Source organism: Nyctereutes procyonoides, unplaced genomic scaffold, assembly GCF_905146905.1.
Source record: "Nyctereutes procyonoides isolate TBG_1078 unplaced genomic scaffold, NYPRO_anot_genome, whole genome shotgun sequence".
Lineage (NCBI taxonomy): Eukaryota > Metazoa > Chordata > Mammalia > Carnivora > Canidae > Nyctereutes > Nyctereutes procyonoides.
In genome coordinates this window covers 47,951,570-47,970,235 of record NW_026575043.1, presented here as the reverse complement: position 1 = coordinate 47,970,235, position 18,666 = coordinate 47,951,570, and the positions used below count along the sequence as shown (strand labels likewise).

At 45.7% G+C, this 18,666-nt stretch overlaps 1 protein-coding gene across 1 annotated transcript in view; it reads right to left on the bottom strand.

Annotated features, from left to right (window-relative positions):
- GCN1 (GCN1 activator of EIF2AK4) overlaps positions 1 to 18,666 on the bottom strand; it is a 60,040-nt gene that overhangs the window by 40,298 nt on the left and 1,076 nt on the right. The window contains exons 2-15 of the mRNA XM_055322413.1: positions 13,904 to 14,006; positions 10,121 to 10,184; positions 9,458 to 9,589; positions 8,848 to 8,956; positions 5,718 to 5,816; positions 5,488 to 5,622; positions 4,348 to 4,416; positions 4,121 to 4,229; positions 3,350 to 3,424; positions 2,972 to 3,100; positions 2,322 to 2,372; positions 1,891 to 1,989; positions 1,501 to 1,674; positions 102 to 254 (exon numbers count right to left, since the gene is read on the bottom strand). Of these exons, the coding sequence (XP_055178388.1) occupies positions 102 to 254; positions 1,501 to 1,674; positions 1,891 to 1,989; positions 2,322 to 2,372; positions 2,972 to 3,100; positions 3,350 to 3,424; positions 4,121 to 4,229; positions 4,348 to 4,416; positions 5,488 to 5,622; positions 5,718 to 5,816; positions 8,848 to 8,956; positions 9,458 to 9,589; positions 10,121 to 10,184; positions 13,904 to 14,006 (1,501 nt within the window). The remainder of the gene's footprint in view (positions 1 to 101; positions 255 to 1,500; positions 1,675 to 1,890; positions 1,990 to 2,321; positions 2,373 to 2,971; positions 3,101 to 3,349; positions 3,425 to 4,120; positions 4,230 to 4,347; positions 4,417 to 5,487; positions 5,623 to 5,717; positions 5,817 to 8,847; positions 8,957 to 9,457; positions 9,590 to 10,120; positions 10,185 to 13,903; positions 14,007 to 18,666) is intronic.

Genomic DNA, 18,666 nt, shown 5'->3' with positions numbered 1-18,666 from the left:
ACCACACCAATCCTGTCAAATTCTAAACATCAAAACAATCCTCCCGGGGACTCTGAATGAAGCCTCATCTGCTACCACGGGGAACAAGTCCAGACCCTTACCAGCCTGTGAGTCAGCCACAGAAAGCTTCGAGAGCAGCAAGGCTGCAGCGACCCCTTCGGTGACAGTGGGAACCTGAGTGCTTTGGGAGGCTGCCTTCTCCACTGTCTGGATGAGCAGAGGCAGCAAGTCCAAGGCCTGCAATAGTGTGTCACCTGTGGAGAGAGGACTAGCACCTTACAAAACACTATCAGGGGTGACAAGCTTACTCAAGAAAGGAGTTATCCATTCACGTCTGAATTGGTTGACTAAAATGCTTCACCTTGTCAAATGCTGTGAAGTAGGAGAACTAGAACCAACCATGTTACAGCTAGAAGGATCCTTACAAATCCAATAGTCCAGCTGTTCACTTGGTACGTAAGAAAACAGACCAAAAGAAGTTAAAAAAGATGCCCAAGGCCAAACAGCTGGTTCAGGGAGAGCCAGGGGCACTGCACACCTACCAATTTCTGTCTGGGGCTCTTCCCCAGTACCAGACAAGTTCCCGACCCAAATTCCAAAACCAGAACAAATCTGCTGACCTACAAACTAAACCCACTTAATAACTGAAAAAATATTTTGGAAATCTATTAAAACTATAGCTAAATCCATGTTTTCTTAACTAGTAAACATATTTCATTTGGATGAGGTCATGGATTTGAAACCAAAAAATATTTAAAGGCTTATTTTATACCATGCATATTTTAAAAGCATCAAGCAGAAACATCTCAAACTGAAGAGCCTAGTTTAAACCAAGTCTCTGCTATCTAGCACTCAATCTAAAAATCAAGATTGATCAATGCAGCAGAACTGCAAATTGGCAAACAGGCACTGTAGAGAAGGGATACCCTTCTGTGGAATCAGCAGTTCTGGACTCTCTTAGATGTTTCTTTAAACACAGTTCATCAGAAGTGTACTTTCTTTTCTTTTCTCTTTTTTTTAAAGAAGTACAAGCCTATCTCAAAGGTGGAGATCAAGTTCCTAAGCAGATTGGAAAGTTTCCTCTAGCTTTGCTTAGCAAAGAGGTGGATGCCCACACTCAAATGACAGGTTTGTCAACCTGAAGAAAGGGCAGTGGTTGGTTTTTAGTAAGTCAAAAGTCAAGTTTCTATGAAGCTGGTCCTTTTGAATCAGGCCTCTTGCAATCAATTACTTCCCCATGACCTCAGATAATATAGTGACACAATCTAGTTCCAGACCCTCTCCAAATAAAGCTTTGTGACTCAAAGGTCTGATAAAGTAGAGAAGCTGGAGTCGGTTGTGAAGATTGGGCACTGATTCCAGGCTTTATGGATGACTAAGCCCGATGCTGCTCGAAACTCAAAGAGAAGTGATGCCAAGTAAGCTGGGCCACCAAGGGAAGGCCTGGGATGGTGAGGATGCCCAGAAGACTCAGTCACCCCTGCAGGGGAGGCATCTCACCTCGGAAGCAGGCCAACATGCACTGCAAGTAGGCATGCCTCACTGCAGAGGTGGAGGTCTTAAGGCTGAAGGCTTTCTTAAACCATTCGGTGAGCTTCTTGGGCACTTCCGTGGTAAACCGGTTACACCAGAGAGCCAGGACAGAGACGGCATGCACCAAGGTGCCTTCGTGAACTAAGGCAAGAAGTAGAAGTCTGGTCAGTTCAACATCTCAGGCCCACGTCCAATTGCTGCCAGCAGTGCCCCATAGCAAGCAGGAGTACAAGGGGGAAGAAGCAGTAATGCTTCAGGGGAGTTTTGCTGTGAGAAGGGGTTCATGGCTGCTCTGAATGTGAAAATGAGTTGGAGCAGGTCTAAACTGCATCCTCCCCATGCTGCACAGTTAGTTACCTTCTTGCTGGAGGAATGGGATGAACAGCTCAGTCACAGTCCCATTCAAGACTTGACTAGAAGGCCCAGACACCACGTGATGACTGACACTCCCGATCCCTGGAAGGCAGGGGATTTCCTGCTCAGCACAAAATCACAAACACGAGATTCTTCTTGCCGAGGCCCACTTCCCTAGCAGCCATGCCTCTCCTCTGACCATCAGTGTCTTTCCCTCAATCCGTCCTCAAGATGATCCTGACTTTTATAAAAACCAGGCCTCCCGCTGGACTCAAACAAGTCCCACCTGCCCACAGATAGGCAGCAGAGTCCTAGGAGCCATGCATGCTGGGCTATCAGGAGTCCAAATCCAATGAAGGACCTGCCTTACAGGTAGGTACGTTACACCTCATCTACTTCTTCACTTACCGCTACCCCCAGGAGAGATTCTATACCTGAGAGGACGCTGATCTTCTGGGCTACAATAGTCAGTTTTCCCTCCGAGCCTGAGAGGAGAGATGGTAAAGATTCAAAATTCATATCCGCCACATTTTCCAAGGGGGTGATGATTAATCATGTGTGTGACACCAAGACACAGTTTCTGATTCCAGAAGCAGCCTTTCTTTAATGATGCTGGATTTATTTATTTATTTATTTATTTATTTATTTATTTATTTATTTATTTATTTATTTTTATTTGAAGCTGGATTTAAAATAACATTCACTAGATTTTTTTCTGACTAAAACAGCAGTAAATTCTTACAGAAAATCTGAGAAACAAAAAACATAAAAATATTTAAAAATCACCCACGTGCCCACTACCCAAAGACACTATGAACAATTTGATGTATTTCCCTCTAGCTTTTCCCTTCATACATACAATAACGTCCACACTTAAATTAAAAACAAAACAAAACAAAACCCTGAGATCACCCCTGTATTCACTGCCCAGCACATGCTTCTGTTCACTTCACATGTCCACATCCTAATGCAAGTGTTCCCTTGGCCACACGGCTTCAACACACACAGACTTGGAGCCCCAAGTCCCAGGCAGGTCCCGGCACCCACACCTCAGTCATCCCCATGGCCAGGAAGGCTTACTCACCGCCAAGGATAGCAAACAGGTGCCTGGTCAGGGCTTCTGTCGCCGAAGAGTCACTGCACTGGCGGGCCAGGTTCCGCAGCGCCAACACGGCTTCATCCATCAGGCGGGGACTGTTGGACTTCAGCTGACCTGGACACAGAGAGCTACAGCTCAGAAGCCGCCAAGAACTGAGCATCTAGGCTTTCATTTCTGTCTTTTCCACGTTCCCCATTCTCCCATCCCAGCAGTGTTCTCCTTATAAGGATCTCGAGAAACTGTGCAAATGTAGTTTCTTTCTAAACTGAGCTGTCCCCTGCCCTTTTTCCTAAAATAATTAGGAAAATACAACCAAAACCCAAGGTGCCACTCTAGGAGCTGGAGAGGGGTCACAGTACTCACTAGCCAGTCCTTTCACAATGTCCAAGGCATACTGGCTGAGATCCAGAGTCACTGATGCCAGCAGACTGGAAATAGCTAAGGAGGACAGAAAGTACACAACATGTCTGTCTCAGATATAAATGCCCATTTCTACCCTACACTCCTATGCTGTAAGGCCTGCTGTCTGGTCACAAAGAACCCAGACCCCTCTTCATATCCATATGGTCATGTGAATGGTCACACCTTTGTTCCTACAGTTTCTTTCTTTTTTTTTTTTTTAAGGTTTTATTTATTCATGAGAGACACAGAGAGAAAGAGAGAGCGAGAAACAGAGAGAGAGAGACACAGGCAGAGGGAGAAGCAGGCTCCATGCAGGGAGCCTGATGTGGAACTCGATCCTGGGACTCCAGAATCATGCCCTGGACTGCAGGCAGCACTAAATTGCTGAGCCACCTGGGCTGCCCATTCCTACAGTTTCAAGTGCCACCTCCACACCAAGTTCAAATTGTGTAGAGCAGAGGTTCTTAACCTGGTTTCCAGAAAGTTCTTGGATCTCTAAAATTGTTTGCAGTATCCTAAGCAGATATACTTTTGTGCATCCTTTTAGCAAAAGGGCCCATGACTTTCAACATATTCTCAAAAGGGTCCCTGATCTCTCTCCCAAGGTCCCAATGAGGAACAAAGTGAATACATACTTCACCCCACCCACACCACTTCTGCTGCCAAGTATCAGAGAAGCAGCTCATCAGTCAACGCATCTCCCTTCCACCAACCTGTCTGGCAGTGACCTACTTTCAATAACATTCTCTGGACTCCTAAGTAAGGACTTCTGTATGGTGGGCAGTATCAGATCCTTAAATTCCGAGTGGGACATGTATCGGAGCAGAGGGGCACAGTTATCCTACAAAGAGAAAGGAGTCAGGCATCCAGACCTCATGGGAACAAAGAATAAAGGATAGCTTTGAATCAGAATTTAAATTGGATTTAGCTTGTCCAGCTAAGGTCCACCTCTCACTCACCAACAGATACTTCGGAGGCTTTACTTTGCTCATCAGGATGTTCTTCATATAAAAATCCAGCAGGGCACTCTAGAGAATACAAAGACTATTTAGACCAACATTCTGAGCATCTCATCGCTGGCCTAAAAGATCCTTTTTGTGGGAGTGCCTCTGAAAATTACAAATCAGTAAAAAATAAATAAAATACATACATACAGAAACAAAATACAAATCAGTGCCCAAATTTCAGTGTCACACACAGAGGGCCAACTAATCATGCCACTCATCATTTTAAAACCTTCCACAGCTTTCCAGAGCTGCTTGGATTCAGTCCAAAGTCCTTGGCCTGGCTGCCAGGCTGCCTCTCACATCTCTCCAGCCCCAGTCGCCTCCCCTGCCTAGCTTCTTATGGGCTGCTTTCTCTGCCCAACATACCCCTCCTCACATCCTGACCTTGCTAATACTATTCACCTTTTAAGTTCCTTCATAAGAGCTATGCCCCCAACACATGGCCTCTGTCAGGTCCCCCAATACACAGTAGTACTGCTTCCTGCCCTTTTTCTTTTTCTTTTTTTAATTTTTTTTAAATTTTTTATTTATTATTTATGATAGTCACAGAGAGAGAGAGAGAGGCAGAGACACAGGCAGAGGGAGAAGCAGGCTCCATGCACCGGGAGCCTGACGTGGGATTCGATCCCGGGTCTCCAGGATCGCGCCCTGGGCCAAAGGCAGGGGCCAAACCGCTGCGCCACCTAGGGATCCCTGCCCTTTTTCTTTGAAGCACTTATCACATTTGTAATTAGATGACTATCTGTCTGATGGCAGACTCCTCATATGCAACTCCCCGAGGGCAGGGATCACAGCTCCCTGGATCCCTGCTGCAACCCAAACAAGCTAGCATAGTGCTTGGCACATGGCAGCTGCTCAGCTGCAGGAGAATAAATCACTGCATGAACAGGCAAATTATCATCCCAATAATTGCCAGGATTCTCCCCAAGCCAGAGCTGGAGGGAAAACTTTCTGGCTCCAAAAACTTCAGGTATCATGGAGAAAAGGCCAGGGTTTCATATGAGACAACCAACGAGCTCCAGATGAGGACAGGAGCTGGGGCCACCAGAGCAAAGCAAGCTCCCCCTCTTTGCCCCCAGCAAGTCCACCTGCCTTGTGTCTGTTGACCACATCCATCTCCTTGTGGCTCGTGCAGAACTGCACCAGCAGCCCCAGCATGCCTGCATAGTTCTGGTTGGGTTCTAGGCTGAGAATGGCTGACAAGTACTGTTCCACCAGTCCAGGGTTCTGAAGAGGAAAGTATAAAACAGGTGTTATTATCACATGGCAGCAGGGGTGGCACAGAAGAAGCGATGCCCACCACCCTCTATGCCTCCTGTCACCTCTTTCCACAGTTTGCTGAGCTTCTTCACAGCACCATCCACGGCGTGCCTGTGGGAGCCACCCAGCACCTCCACCAGGAGCAGGCACTGCACCTCCACCTGTCAGGACAGGGAGAGGCTGGAGTCAGGACATGAAATGCGAATGGAGGTCCCGTGGCCCTCAGGCTCTGCCCAAGACCTTCATCACTCAACTCCAGCCCGATCCTCTTCCCTCCACCCCCCGACACTTGGCCCTATCCCAGAATTACATCTTCACTCAAGCACTTTATTAATAAATATACACAGAGCACCTATGAGTCACACAGTGAAAACACATGGAGAAAGAGACGGACATGGGCTCTACTTTCATGCACCATATAGTTCAGAGGGAGAAAAAGATACCACAAAATAAAACACACAAATGAATATATAATTCCAGTGAAGTAAGTGCCATTCAGGAAAAGGATAAGCACCCTGTTTCATACCTGCCTTAACTCTTCCTTTATTAATTCCACAAATACTTGCTGAATATTGACTAAATGGCAGGCACTAAACTAGGCACTTGAAATATAGAAGTGAAGGGATCCAATAGGATGATCCTAGCCTGTGTGGAGATCACTGTTCGATCCAGAGTGAAACACATTATCGGTGCTCAACTTAAAAATCCTAGAGATGGGCAGCCCGGGTGGCTCAGCGGTTTAGCACCGCCTTCAGGCCAAGGCCTAATCCTGGAGACCCAGGATCGAGTCCCACGTCGAGTTCTCTGCATGCAGCCTGCTTCTCCCTCTGCCTGTGTCTCTACCTGCCTCTCTCTCTCTCTCTGTCTCTCATGAATAAATAAATAAAATCTTAAAAAAAAAAATCCTAGAGACTTTCTATATCACAAACACCCACGGTGACTGGCGAGCAATGTGACTGGCCACCCTGAGACAAAGGGTATGCTTAGGAAGTCTGCTGTGCTCCATTTGCATGTATACAAAATGACAGATGTACAAGTTTTTTCACTGTAGCATTTGCTTACAATAAAAAATTGTAGATAACATAAATAGTCATCAGCAGGGTACTTGTTACATATACTGCAGGACAACCACTCAGGATCATAAATCAAGAATGAGAAACTCTGGGGCACAAGGGTGGCTTAGTCAGCTGAATACCCAACTCTTGGTTTCACCTCAGGTCACAATCTCAGGGTCTTGAGATCAAGCCCCACCTTGGGTTCCACACTCAGCAGAGTCTACTTGTCCCTTACTTTCCCCATCTGCTCCTCCCCACATGTGTGCGCTCTCTCTCTGTCTCACTCACAAATAAATAAGTAAATCTTACAAGAAATTCTTTAAAAAAGAGGTGTAAAGGGGCGCCTGGGTATTCAGTGGTTGAGCATCTGCCTTTGGCTCAGGTAGTGATCCCGGGGTCCTGAGATTGAGTCCTACATCAGGCTCCCCACAGAGAACCTGCTTCTCCCTCTGGCTGTGTCTCTGCCTCTCTCTGTGTCTCTCATGAATAAATAAACTCTTTAAAAAAGAATAAGGATAAATTAAAAAAAAAATTTTAAAAAAAGGGATCCCTGGGTGGCACAGCGGTTTGGTGCCTGCCTTTGGCTCAGGGCGCGATCTTGGAGACCCAGGATCGAATCCCATATCGGGCTCCCGGTGCATGGAGCCTGCTTCTCCCTCTGCCTATGTCTCTGCCTCTCTCTCTCTCTGTGACTATCATAAATAAATAAATTTTTTAAAAAATTAAAAAGAAGAAGGTGTAAGCTCCAAGAGGGCAAGGTCCTCTTGTTCCCAGCTTTGCCCCAGCTCCTAGAACAGGGGCCAGCACGTAGAGGCCCTCAACAGATACTTGAGTAACTGAATGCATTTCAACCTATACAACCTATACAACTATGTGTATAGTTGAGGTCAACACTGGCAACATGTAAAGGAAAAACCCAGATTCAAGACAGGAAAAACAAACATGGTCTCATGCCCCTGATGTGTTTTGTACCATAAACACAACACTCCAGGGATGATCCCTGCCCCTCACTAACCCACAAGCATACTTACTTACCTGGGATAATGACTTTAAGAGATCACTGGAAATATCTTCAATGAGGGAACCATGATAAAGCATCTTACAAAGAGGCCTTGGTAGCAATGAAACCCACACTCTGAAGGGGGTCCAATTCCAATATCTATTACCTGCCAGGTTTCAGTGTTCTTATCCTTCAGTCATCACTGATGGCCACACCATGGTCATCCCCAGAGGCGTGCTAGGTAAGCTCCCAGGGACAGGACCGTCACTGTTTCCTACTAGTAGGCTACTTCGGGAGAGGCGTTACAGTTTTCTAGTGCCACTCCTCATTCACCTGCACAGCCCTCTGTACATTTCCATGGCCCTTTCACACTTCGTCTTGAGCCCCTCTTCATAACAACTCATGGAGGTAGATGGGGTAGGTAGCACTTTTTCCCACTTTGCAGACACGGGAAGCAGGCTCAGAAGTTACATATACAGCCAAATATAATGACTGAGAATCAGAGCCATACCTCAGGCTCCTTTTTAATGAACTGTAAGACCATTCCTCTTGCCCTCTACTAAGCACATCTAGATATTCAAAACAACCTCCTGACCTGGCCTATTGGACCATCTCTGATTAGCAGATATGTAGATAGGCAAGGCAGGGAATGTGGAAGAAAGAGGCACAGAACAAGAGGAGAGAATTAAAGGACCAAAACACATGGCAAGAATTCCATTCCATTAGCCAGTTCAACACTGAAATCCAAATACAGGGAAAGGAATGATTAACCAGAAAAAAAAAATTATTTACATTATTATATTTTCTGATTGACTTGCTTTCTTGCTGTCTTCCCTGCTCTGGCCTGTCAAGTCTTCCACATATGCCATGAAGGCAGGAACTGCCTTTCTTTTGCTCATCAGTGGACTCTCGGAACCTAGTACCATGCTTGACAAAAGCTCAACATATGTGATAACCAGATGGGTGTAATGATGTTACACCCATGCTCAATCCACTGAAGTCACATACCTCGGGACAATTCACAGTGCTAAGTCACCCAGCACGAAGAAGAGCCATTGGCCAAAGAAGGTGCTTAAACAAGTACTAACTCTATGCAGAGAGCTGACCGTCACTACTCCAAAGACCTAGGGAACCTACCAGTTTGTTCCAGATGTCTCCTTGCCGCTTGGCTCTTGAGGGAAAGACAATGTGCACCAGTAGGCAGGTCCAGGACAGGGCCAGCAAGGCAGCAGAGCCACTACTCTTACTGTAGAGGGGAGGGGAGGCAGAAGGTAAGTGCAGGGCAGCACCCTCCATCTTGAGGACAAATGCTCAACACAAGGCTCTGCCTGGTATATAGGACTCTCCCTTGACCTACAACTGGACAGAACTTGAAACTGGCTCCTAATAAGTCATCTGTAACAACTCATGACGAGGCATGCAAGCCTCATTAGCCAAATTCCCACCTCTTAGAGCTCACAACTATAGAAACAAAAAGATGGTTTCCCATATTGTGTCCAACGGGTATACGGTTCCCCTCAAAATGGCCTCACTTCCACTGGTTTCTCAACCCTGTTCCTTGGGAAAGTGGTTTGTGCACTGGGCCTGACATCCTGGCTCCTCCTATCGCAATGGGTGGACTGCTGGCGCCAAAGTTTCAGAGAGGAAAGAGAGACATGCTCACACCTGCTCGGCGCAGCTCATCTGCACCAGCTTCTCCCGAACAGGACTCCAGCAAGCCCCAGTAGGCCGTACCTTTCTCTCTTACCTGGGGGCACCAGCTTTGGAGCCAATGCCTGAAGACTGCAGAGAATGCAGAAGATTCTTAGCAGTGGCTTCTGGCTGGGCCTCTGCCAACTGCTGGATGGCTGCCTGCAGGGCCCGGCGGGAGGCTGCATCTCTAAGGAAAAGAAAGAAAGGAAAAGGTGAACACTGGGGGGCAGGGACAAGGTGGCTTAGGCTGAGTGCTGATCTTTCTCTGGAAGACTGGATTGTACTGTATTCCAGTGGATCACAGAGGATGGGATTAAGAAATAACTAGAGAAATCTACCTCCTTCTGGAGTTCTGGAGGCAGCTAATAAGGGCAAAGGAGCCATCAAGGCTGTGAGGGCAATACATTTATGGAACACTGACTTATGGACCTCAAAACTGGGCCAAGTGCATGCATGCCTGTTGACAGCATACAGACTCATGACGTAGCAGACACTGTTCTGGAAGCTCTACACTTACCAACTACCACCTGAGGGTGGGTAACAGTACCACCCCCATTCTGCAGATGAGGAAAACAGAGGCACAGGGAAGTTGAGTAACTTGCCCAGGATCCAATAGCTAAGATGTGACACAGCTCCAAAACCTGGACTCTTAACAGCTCTCCTGCACCACCTCTTTGCACAAAGGGCTGTGGGCACAGGGCCTTCAATTGAGACTCACCTGTACCGGTGCAGAGTCAAGCAGAATAATTTGCAGAGCCCTTTCACTGCTCCCTCTGGCAGATCTGAAACCAAAGATCACACACAGAGTAGTCAATACAAGCTACTTCATGAACACCTGCTTGAGCCAGGCATTCTACCAGACATGATCTCCTCCCCATCAGACACTTCCTGTAGGTTAGAGAGGGAATTCCCTGGAAGAAAAATCCACAGCAAAATCGGACTCCAGGAAAAGACTCTCGGGGGTGCCTAAGTGGCACAGCCGGTTAAGTGTCCGTCTCTTGGTTTCAGCTCAGGTAGTAATCTCAGGGTTGTGAGATCAAGCACCATGCCAGGTTCCCTACTCAGTAAAGAGTCTGCTTGTTCCTCTCTCTCTGCTCCTACCCTCACTTGCTCCCCCACGCCCTCACTCTCTCTCTAATAAATAAATTAAAAATTTAAAAAGGCTCTCAGGTAGATACCCATTACACGAACGAAACTAAGGGGATACAGTGGCCTCAAAAACCTAACATCTGGGCAAGTGGCACTTCTGGGGCACAAGGACTATTCTGCTGCTTAGACCTGGGTGCTGGTTACACAGGTTTGTCTAGTTTGTGAAGCCTCAGTTGGCTGTTTGCTTATGGTATGTGAACTCCTTGTGTTTCTTCTAACAAAACGTTTCTAAAAATAGGACAAAATTAAAGTGCTCTGAGGGATCAGAGAAGGGCAGAGCACCTCTAACTGGAGTGGCTTCTGAAGGTTCTAAGAACATAAGTTTAGCCTAATAGATCCGTAAGCTATAGAAAAATGGCAAGAGAAAAATGTACTCGCTGAGTGGTGCTAACCACAGGAGCACAAGTGCAGAGGCAAGATGCAATGATGGCCATCAGGACACATGAGGAGGAAGAGAAGGAAGACTTAATTAGTACTCTCAAAGTGCAAAATGCCAGATCCTGCCCTAAGCATTGACACATGGTTCCTCACCTAATCCCTCTATGATGGGTATATGATATATAACTGAGGCCACCTCAAGATGAAGAACGGAGGCCTAGGAACCCGAGCAGGCCAGCCACATGAAAAGAGATACTCTGGCTGGAACGACAGGGGTCAGTAATGGAAAACTAACCTGTGGCCACTTCTGCCTGTCAGACGCTATTCCCCTGGACTCATTCCCCTGGACTCGTGGCTACTTCAGTGACCAACGAAAAGAGAGATGGGGACCAGAAACCGGTGTGGCCGAGAGCTAACATACACTGGGTGCTCACCAGAGCCAGGCACAGTGTTAAGTGCCATCCACACGTGTTCTCATTTACTCCTCACACTAACCCTGTGGGGGAGGTACTATAGCAATCTCGATGTTCAAACCAAGGAGACAGGCTCAGACAAGTTAAGGAACTTGAACCGGGTCACACGGACTCACTTCGTTATCTACTACTCCAAATGAAGGAGAGGCCAGAATGATTATCACTGTGCAATACCTCCTCATTAGACTCAGAAAATTAGAAAATTGAGAACTAAAGATTTCATGTGGGATAGTTAACTTTCCACCATCAACGTGCACATCAAAGGTGACTAAACATCTTACATGGGATGCCTGGGTGGCTCAGTGGCTGAGCATCTGCCTGGGGCTCCGGGCATGATCCCAGGATCGAGTCCCACATGAGGCTCCCCATAGGGAGCCTGCTTCTCCCTCTGCCTATGTCTCTGCCTCTCTTTCTCTCTGTCTCTCATGAATGAATGAATGAATGAATAAATAAAATCTTTAAAAAATAAACAACTAACAAGTATTATTCACCCTGAATGGCAGAACTTCAGGGTGGCTAATGAGTAAAATCACCCTGAAAAAGTCTTGAATGGTTCATAAACTTCACCTGTGTGTCAAATGCCTTCCTCCATAAGATGGGAAAAATGTAGTATTCAGCAGTTACATAGCAGGAGGGTCAACCACTAAGGCTTGGAAGGTGTGTACAGCCAGTACCTTGTCACATAGCAGCCTTTTCTAACTACAACTCTGTTATGAAAGGTGACGAGAGAAACTTTTGAAGGTGCCATAAAACTCATACATTAAAGTATTAATGCAGAGGAGACTCTCTTTGAAGCTGACAAACAGGAATGTACCAAATTTACATGCAACTTTAAAAGCCTTGGGTATGGGACGCCTGGGTGGCTCAGCAGTTTAGCGCCTGCCTTTGGCCCAGAGCGTGATTCTGGAGTCCTGGGATCAAGTCCCATATTGGGGTCCCTGCATGGAGCTTACTTTTCCCTCTGCCCCCGCCCCTCTCTCTCTGGGTCTCTCATGAATAAATAATAAATAAAATAAAATAAAATGCTTGGGTATGTAACCAGGCAACAGTGAATCAGAAGCAGCAAATGAGCGATTGGGTGAAGCAGGCTCTTTACTAACAAGAAGTGAAAGCTGGGGGACAGGGAGACCCAACTCTACAAGGCCATGATGCTCAGACTTCAGCAAACACAGGAATCACTTAGAGGGCTTGCTGAAACACAGATGCTGGGCGCTGCCCCCATGGTTTCTAAATCTGAGTTTCTGGGATAGAGTCAAGAATCCGGATCTCAAACAAGTTCTGATGTGATGGTGATGCTGCTAGTCCAGGGACCACGCTTTGATAATCAATGCTATACAGTAAAAACACACCAAAAGGTAATTCAAAAGCTAATTAGGATTTATTGGATGAAAGCAAACTAGTCTTTTTTTTTTTTTTTCAGTTCCAGTATAGTTAACGGTGCTATATGAAGGCACACTAGTCTTACACATCCCAACTGAATGTAGGGATAGACCTCAGTTACGGAACAGAGTCATGATAACCACATGTGCTCAGAATTTCTCAAAATGTGTTCCCCCAACCCTGAACAGGCTTTCAGGGGAAAAAAAAAAAAAAGAGGTTCAAGGAAAGCACTGGATTAAAAAAAGCTTAATAAAATTAGAATATCTTCCTGGAATATGCTGTGAATCTCCCAGAGGGAAGTAGAAAATGTTGACATTTCCCAAACTTATCTGACCTTGAAATCTTTTTTTTTTTAAGATTTTATTTATTTATTCATAAGAGACAGAGAGAGGCAGAAACATAGGCAGAAGGAGAAGCATGCTACCCCCATGTGGGACTTGATCCCAGAATTCTGGGATCATGAATCCTGGGAGCCAAAGGCAGACACTCAACCACTGAGCCACCCAAGCAACCCTGACCTTGTAATCTTTACTGGTCAATCCCCTATTACCATCTTGCTGACTTCCATGGAACACAGCCTGGGAAAAATGGTGCCCCAAGTCATAAAGAAAATGTTTTTGCTTCTAGTAAATTACATAAGATTCCTAGTATCTTTTAGAAATATTTCCAATCAAAATGGTGAAAACGGTAAAAAAAACCTTTGGTACCTAAATGGATCAACTCTCTGCTAAGCCAACTGTTTTTTCTTTTTTCTTTTTTCTTTTTTTTCCTCTTTCTCTTTCTCTTTCTCTTTTCCTTCCTTCCTTCCTTATCTTATCTTATCTTATCTTACTTATTCATGAGAGACACGGAGAGAGAGAGGCAGAGACACAGGCAGAGGGAGAAGCAGGCTCCCTACAGGGAACCCAATGTGGGACTCGATCCCAGACCCTGGGATCATACCCTGAGCCAAAAGCAGATGCTCAACTGCTGAGCCACCCAGGGATCCCAAGCCAACTGTTTCAATGCGCAGGACAACAAGCAAATATGGCAAGGGAAGCAGCAGCCATGGTTCTACACAGAGAGCACAATTCACTTTGAAATGGAATTGTCTCTTGGCCACATGGATAGAAAACAAATACCTTTTCTGGCAACACATTTCCCCAGTTCACTGAGGATTTCTCTCCGTTCCTTCACACTGGCCGTTGTCACCTTCCCCGCAAAACGTTTTAGTGTCTCGGAAACCTGTGAAGACCAAGCCCACAAAGAAAATTTCAGCAAACTACGAAACAATGAGTGTGTATGCTGGGGAAGTGGATACAGAATTCAAGGTGGTTCTCTCTGACCCAAGGTCTCTCAACCTCCACACTGCAGACATTTGGGGCTAGATAATTCTTGCTGTGAGGCTGTCTTCCTATATTGTAGGATTCTGAATGGCATTCCTGGTCTCTACCCTCTAAATGCCAGTAACAGTACTCCACTCCTCCAGCCTCAGTTGACAATCCCAACTGTCTCCAGATATTGTGAAATATCTCCTGGTGGGCAAAATCACCCCCAATTGACATGTACTACTTTAACCCAGTCAACCGGTCAATACACCTTACTCAAATTTACACACAAAAAAAGGCAAGGCAGAAGGCCAAACCCTCACCACAGAAAATATCCTTCCAGAATTATGTAAAATCCAGTGAGGACCCACTATATGACAGTGAGTTTTCTTTATTCAGCTCTTGTTAGCCTCCCACATGGGGAATATCCACATCCTGGCAGGTCATTAGCAGAATGGAACTACAGTGGCTGAAAGATGGAGAGCAAAGAGATTGAATCCTAGCTCTGCCTCTTACCAGCTGTAGACACTCCGTCAAATTATGTCATTTCCCTGGGGCGCCTGGGTGGCTCAGGAGGTTAAGCGACTCGATTTTCGCTTAGGTCATGATCTCAGGGTCTTGGTATTAGGCCCTGCACTGGACTCTGTGCTTAATGCGGAGTCCAATTAAGATTCTTTCTCTTGGGCACCTGGGTGGCTCAGTGGTTGACTGTCTGCCTTTGGTTCAGGGTGTGATCCTGGGGTCTTGGGATCAAGTCCTGCATCAGGCTCCCCACAGGGAGCTGCTTCTCCCTCTGCATCTGCCTCTCTCTGTATCTCTCATGAATAAATAAGTAAAATCTTTAAAAATATATATATATTTCTCTCTCTGCCTCTCTCCAAGCAGGCTCTCTAATAAATAAATCTTAATATATATATATATATATATATATATATTCTCTCCTTGACCATCAATTCCCCATCTATACCATGGAGGTAATAGCACCTATCTCATAGGACAGTTAGTGGCTAAGGGAGAGAACCTACGTAGAGCATTTACTCTTCTCTTGGCACAGGTCAGCTACTAAACTAGCAACGCTCGAGCCTCTAAGGTAGGCATCAGTATCCCCACTTTACAGGTGATGAAAGAGCAGATTTCCAGTCACTGCTCAGACTGGGTTGAAAGCCACAGCACCTGTATTTTTGAAACTAAGCCTGAAACCGATAGGTCTATAAACCACTGCCAACTAGCCCTTAGTTTTCAACCACCAACCATGTTAGCGCAGCTGCACGGCGGGGGGTGGGGGTGGGGGTGTCACGGGGGATGGGACGGGACAGGACAGATTTCAAATACTCCTGAAAATCTGCTCCTGAGCAATATTCCAATATTCTCTAAGCTAGAGAACAGAAAGTCATGGATACATGAGCACTAGGAGAGGCCATGGTAAGCCCCAAGTAACTAACACACTGGTGCCCTCATCTTTTTCTTCTAAGGCTATTTCAGAGACAGGCCTTATAGTAAAGTCAGATTCAAGGGTTTATAGAGAAACAAAATTATGCTAAGGTTTTCTTTTAATATTTAATTCCCTGATATAATTCTACCGGCAGTGAGTAAACTCATGTCAAAACTCTTTCACATAAGTGATTGTTTTAATACTGTCTTTTCTTTTTATAGTCATACATACAGATAATTAAGGAGTCAACATCATGTCAACTATACTTGAAAAAAAAAAAAAGTCAAAGCTGAAGAGTTCTGGAAACTCTGCCAGAAAAATCAGTCTCTTGCCTTCACTCCCCAAGGGCACCCTTCTTTTATCAATTCTGGCTCATGATTTTGGGAGCTACCTCCATAATCTCTAAATAACCTGTCTGTGCTACTACTACTTGGTTTTTCAGTTGTATTGCCTTCTATAGTAGCTCTTTCTCCAACCCCACCTGCTACCCTCCCCATTTCCCCAACATAATTCCTCAGTTTCATAATATGGGCTAGCTTACTATTCAGTGTTTACACTGTATGTAAATGGAAGGCATTTAACCACTAATTTTTTTTAAGATTTTATTTATTTATTCATGAGAGACACACACACAGAGAGAGAGAGAGAGGCAGAGACACAGGCAGAGGGAGAAGCAGGCTCCACGCAAGGAGCCCAATGTGGGACTCGATCCCGGGTCTCCAGAATCACACCCCAGACTGCAGGCGACGCCAAACCGCTGCGCCACCGGGGCTGCCCAACCATTAATTATTTTGTTAAGATTTTATTTACTTAGAGAGTACACGCATGTGCGTGCACCCAAGCATGAGGAGGGGCAGAGGTACAGAGAGAATCTCAAGCTGGCTCCCTGCTGAGCTTGAAGCCTGACCCTACCACTCTGAGATCATGACCCAGAGATCATGACCCGAGCAAAAAATCAGGAATCTGACACCCAACGGAACCCAGGCGCCCCACTTGACCTCCATTTAATACATTATGTTTACTATCCTACACAGCTTTATTAACCCTGGAGTTAATAAATGCACTTTCCCAACTGCCCTCAGTTTGCTTCATCTGTTCTAATCTGCACTTTGATCCCAAACTTTTTACCACTTGTACATTTGGGCAGACCAGGTATTCTACCAAATTCCATCTTCCTAAAGAAGTCTCTCTCAGAACTTGATGACCTGGCCCGATTTGGTAGGTGACCCTCTATAGCTGCAACACAGTCTATAACCCTAAAAATGTACTTTTTCTTGTGCTTAGATGGAGCACGTTCTCCATTTTGTGAAGTCCTTGCAAATCTGAAAATGTTCTAGCTTCACACTTAAGTTTGTTTGGATACAGAATATTAGGTTGAAATCATTTTCCCTCAGGGGATCCCTGGGTGGCGCAGCGGTTTGGCGCCTGCCTTTGGCCCAGGGCGCGATTCTAGAGACCCCGGATTGAGTCCCACGTTGGGCTCCCGGTGCATGGAGCCTGCTTCTCCCTCTGCCTCTTTCTCTCTCTCTCTCTATCATAAAATAAATAAAAATTAAAAAAAAAATTTTAAAGAAATCATTTTCCCTCAGACTACTGGAGACATTCTCACTGAGCTCCAGCTTTTAGTGTTACAAAGTTCAATGCTGTTAATTTTTTAAAAATATTTTATTTATTTGAGAGAGGGGGGGGCAGGCAGAGGGAGAGGGAGAAGCAGGCTCCCTGCTAGAAGCCTGACTCCAGGCTCAATCCCAAGACCCTGGGACGGTGACCTGAGCCGAAGGCAGGCGCTTAACCAGCTGAGCCACCCAGGCACCCCTGCCATGCTGATTTTTGATTCTTTGTCTAAGACCTGACTTTTGCCCTGCAAAGTTCTAGGATCTTCTCTTTGTGTCCAAGGTTCTAAAATTTCACACAGGGCACCTAGGTGGCTCAGTTTTTTGGGCGTCTGCTTCGGCTCAGGTCATAACCTCCAGGTCCTGGGATTGAGCCCCATGTCTGGCTTTCTGCTCATCGGGGAGTCTACTTCTCCCTCTCCCTCTGTCCTCATCACCCCCACCCAGCTCGTGTTCTCTCTCAAATAAATAAAATCTTTCTTAAAAATTAAAAAATAAAATTTCACACTAATGTGCTTTGTTGTGAGTCTATCTTCATCCACTGTGCTGAGTATTTTTGATCTGGAAACACACCCTCCAGTTCAGGACAAGTTTCCTGAATTACTCTGCAGATGATTTCCTTGGATATTGGACCTCCTACACTAGTCCTCACAGTGATCCTATTTTACACTTTCCAGAGAGAAAAGTTCAGGCTTTTGCCAAGGTGGAGAAAGACAGCGCGGATCTGACTGCATCAGAAAAGGGCTTTCCACCAATCCTCCTAAGTTAGCCCTGCCCAGTCACCCTCACTTCCAGAGGGTAGCTGATCCCCCCAGCTCCCGTCTGTCAGAGATTCTGCCATGTGAACCAGCTGGCTTCTCAGCTTTCCCAACCGCTGGCTTAGGATTCATTTTCCTTAGGTCTGCTAAATCCTTCCCAGTCATCCCTTTCTAGTTTCCAAAAGTTTGCTGCTGTTGTCTGCTCTCTACTCTCCCAATCTCTGTGGGAATCCTTTTTAAAACCTTTTATTACTTTTAGTGAGAGTTGAGGAGACAGCAAAAATAGATGCATGAATACAACCCACTCTCTACCTAGAATTCCCACAGAGCTGCCTTTCCTGGATAATATTAAATTCTTGGCTATAGTTTCTCTCAAAAAGTTGAAAGAACTTTTTAGGTTCAGGGCTCTTCTTTCTCTTCATCAGAAAATGAATTGAGACCCCCGTCAGAAAACTAAAGAAATGCATCTTTCAGAGAAGTCTTTTGTTGGTGTGACCAGATGCAAACAGCTTTAAAGTTCACGTTTCTCTCTAGAGTGGCACTGTCCAACTCTGTGATGATGCAAATTGTTCTTTTGCACTGTCCAGTACGGTGGCTACCAGCCACGTGTGGCTATCCACATGCTGAAAAGTGGCTAGTGCAACTGAAGAACTAAATTTTTCATTTCATTTACTTTTCACTAACTAGCCATTTAATACCCACATGGCTAGTGGCTACCGTCCTGAATAACACAGCTCTAGAGAGAGGTTTCTGCACTTGAGTATTAATGTTAAA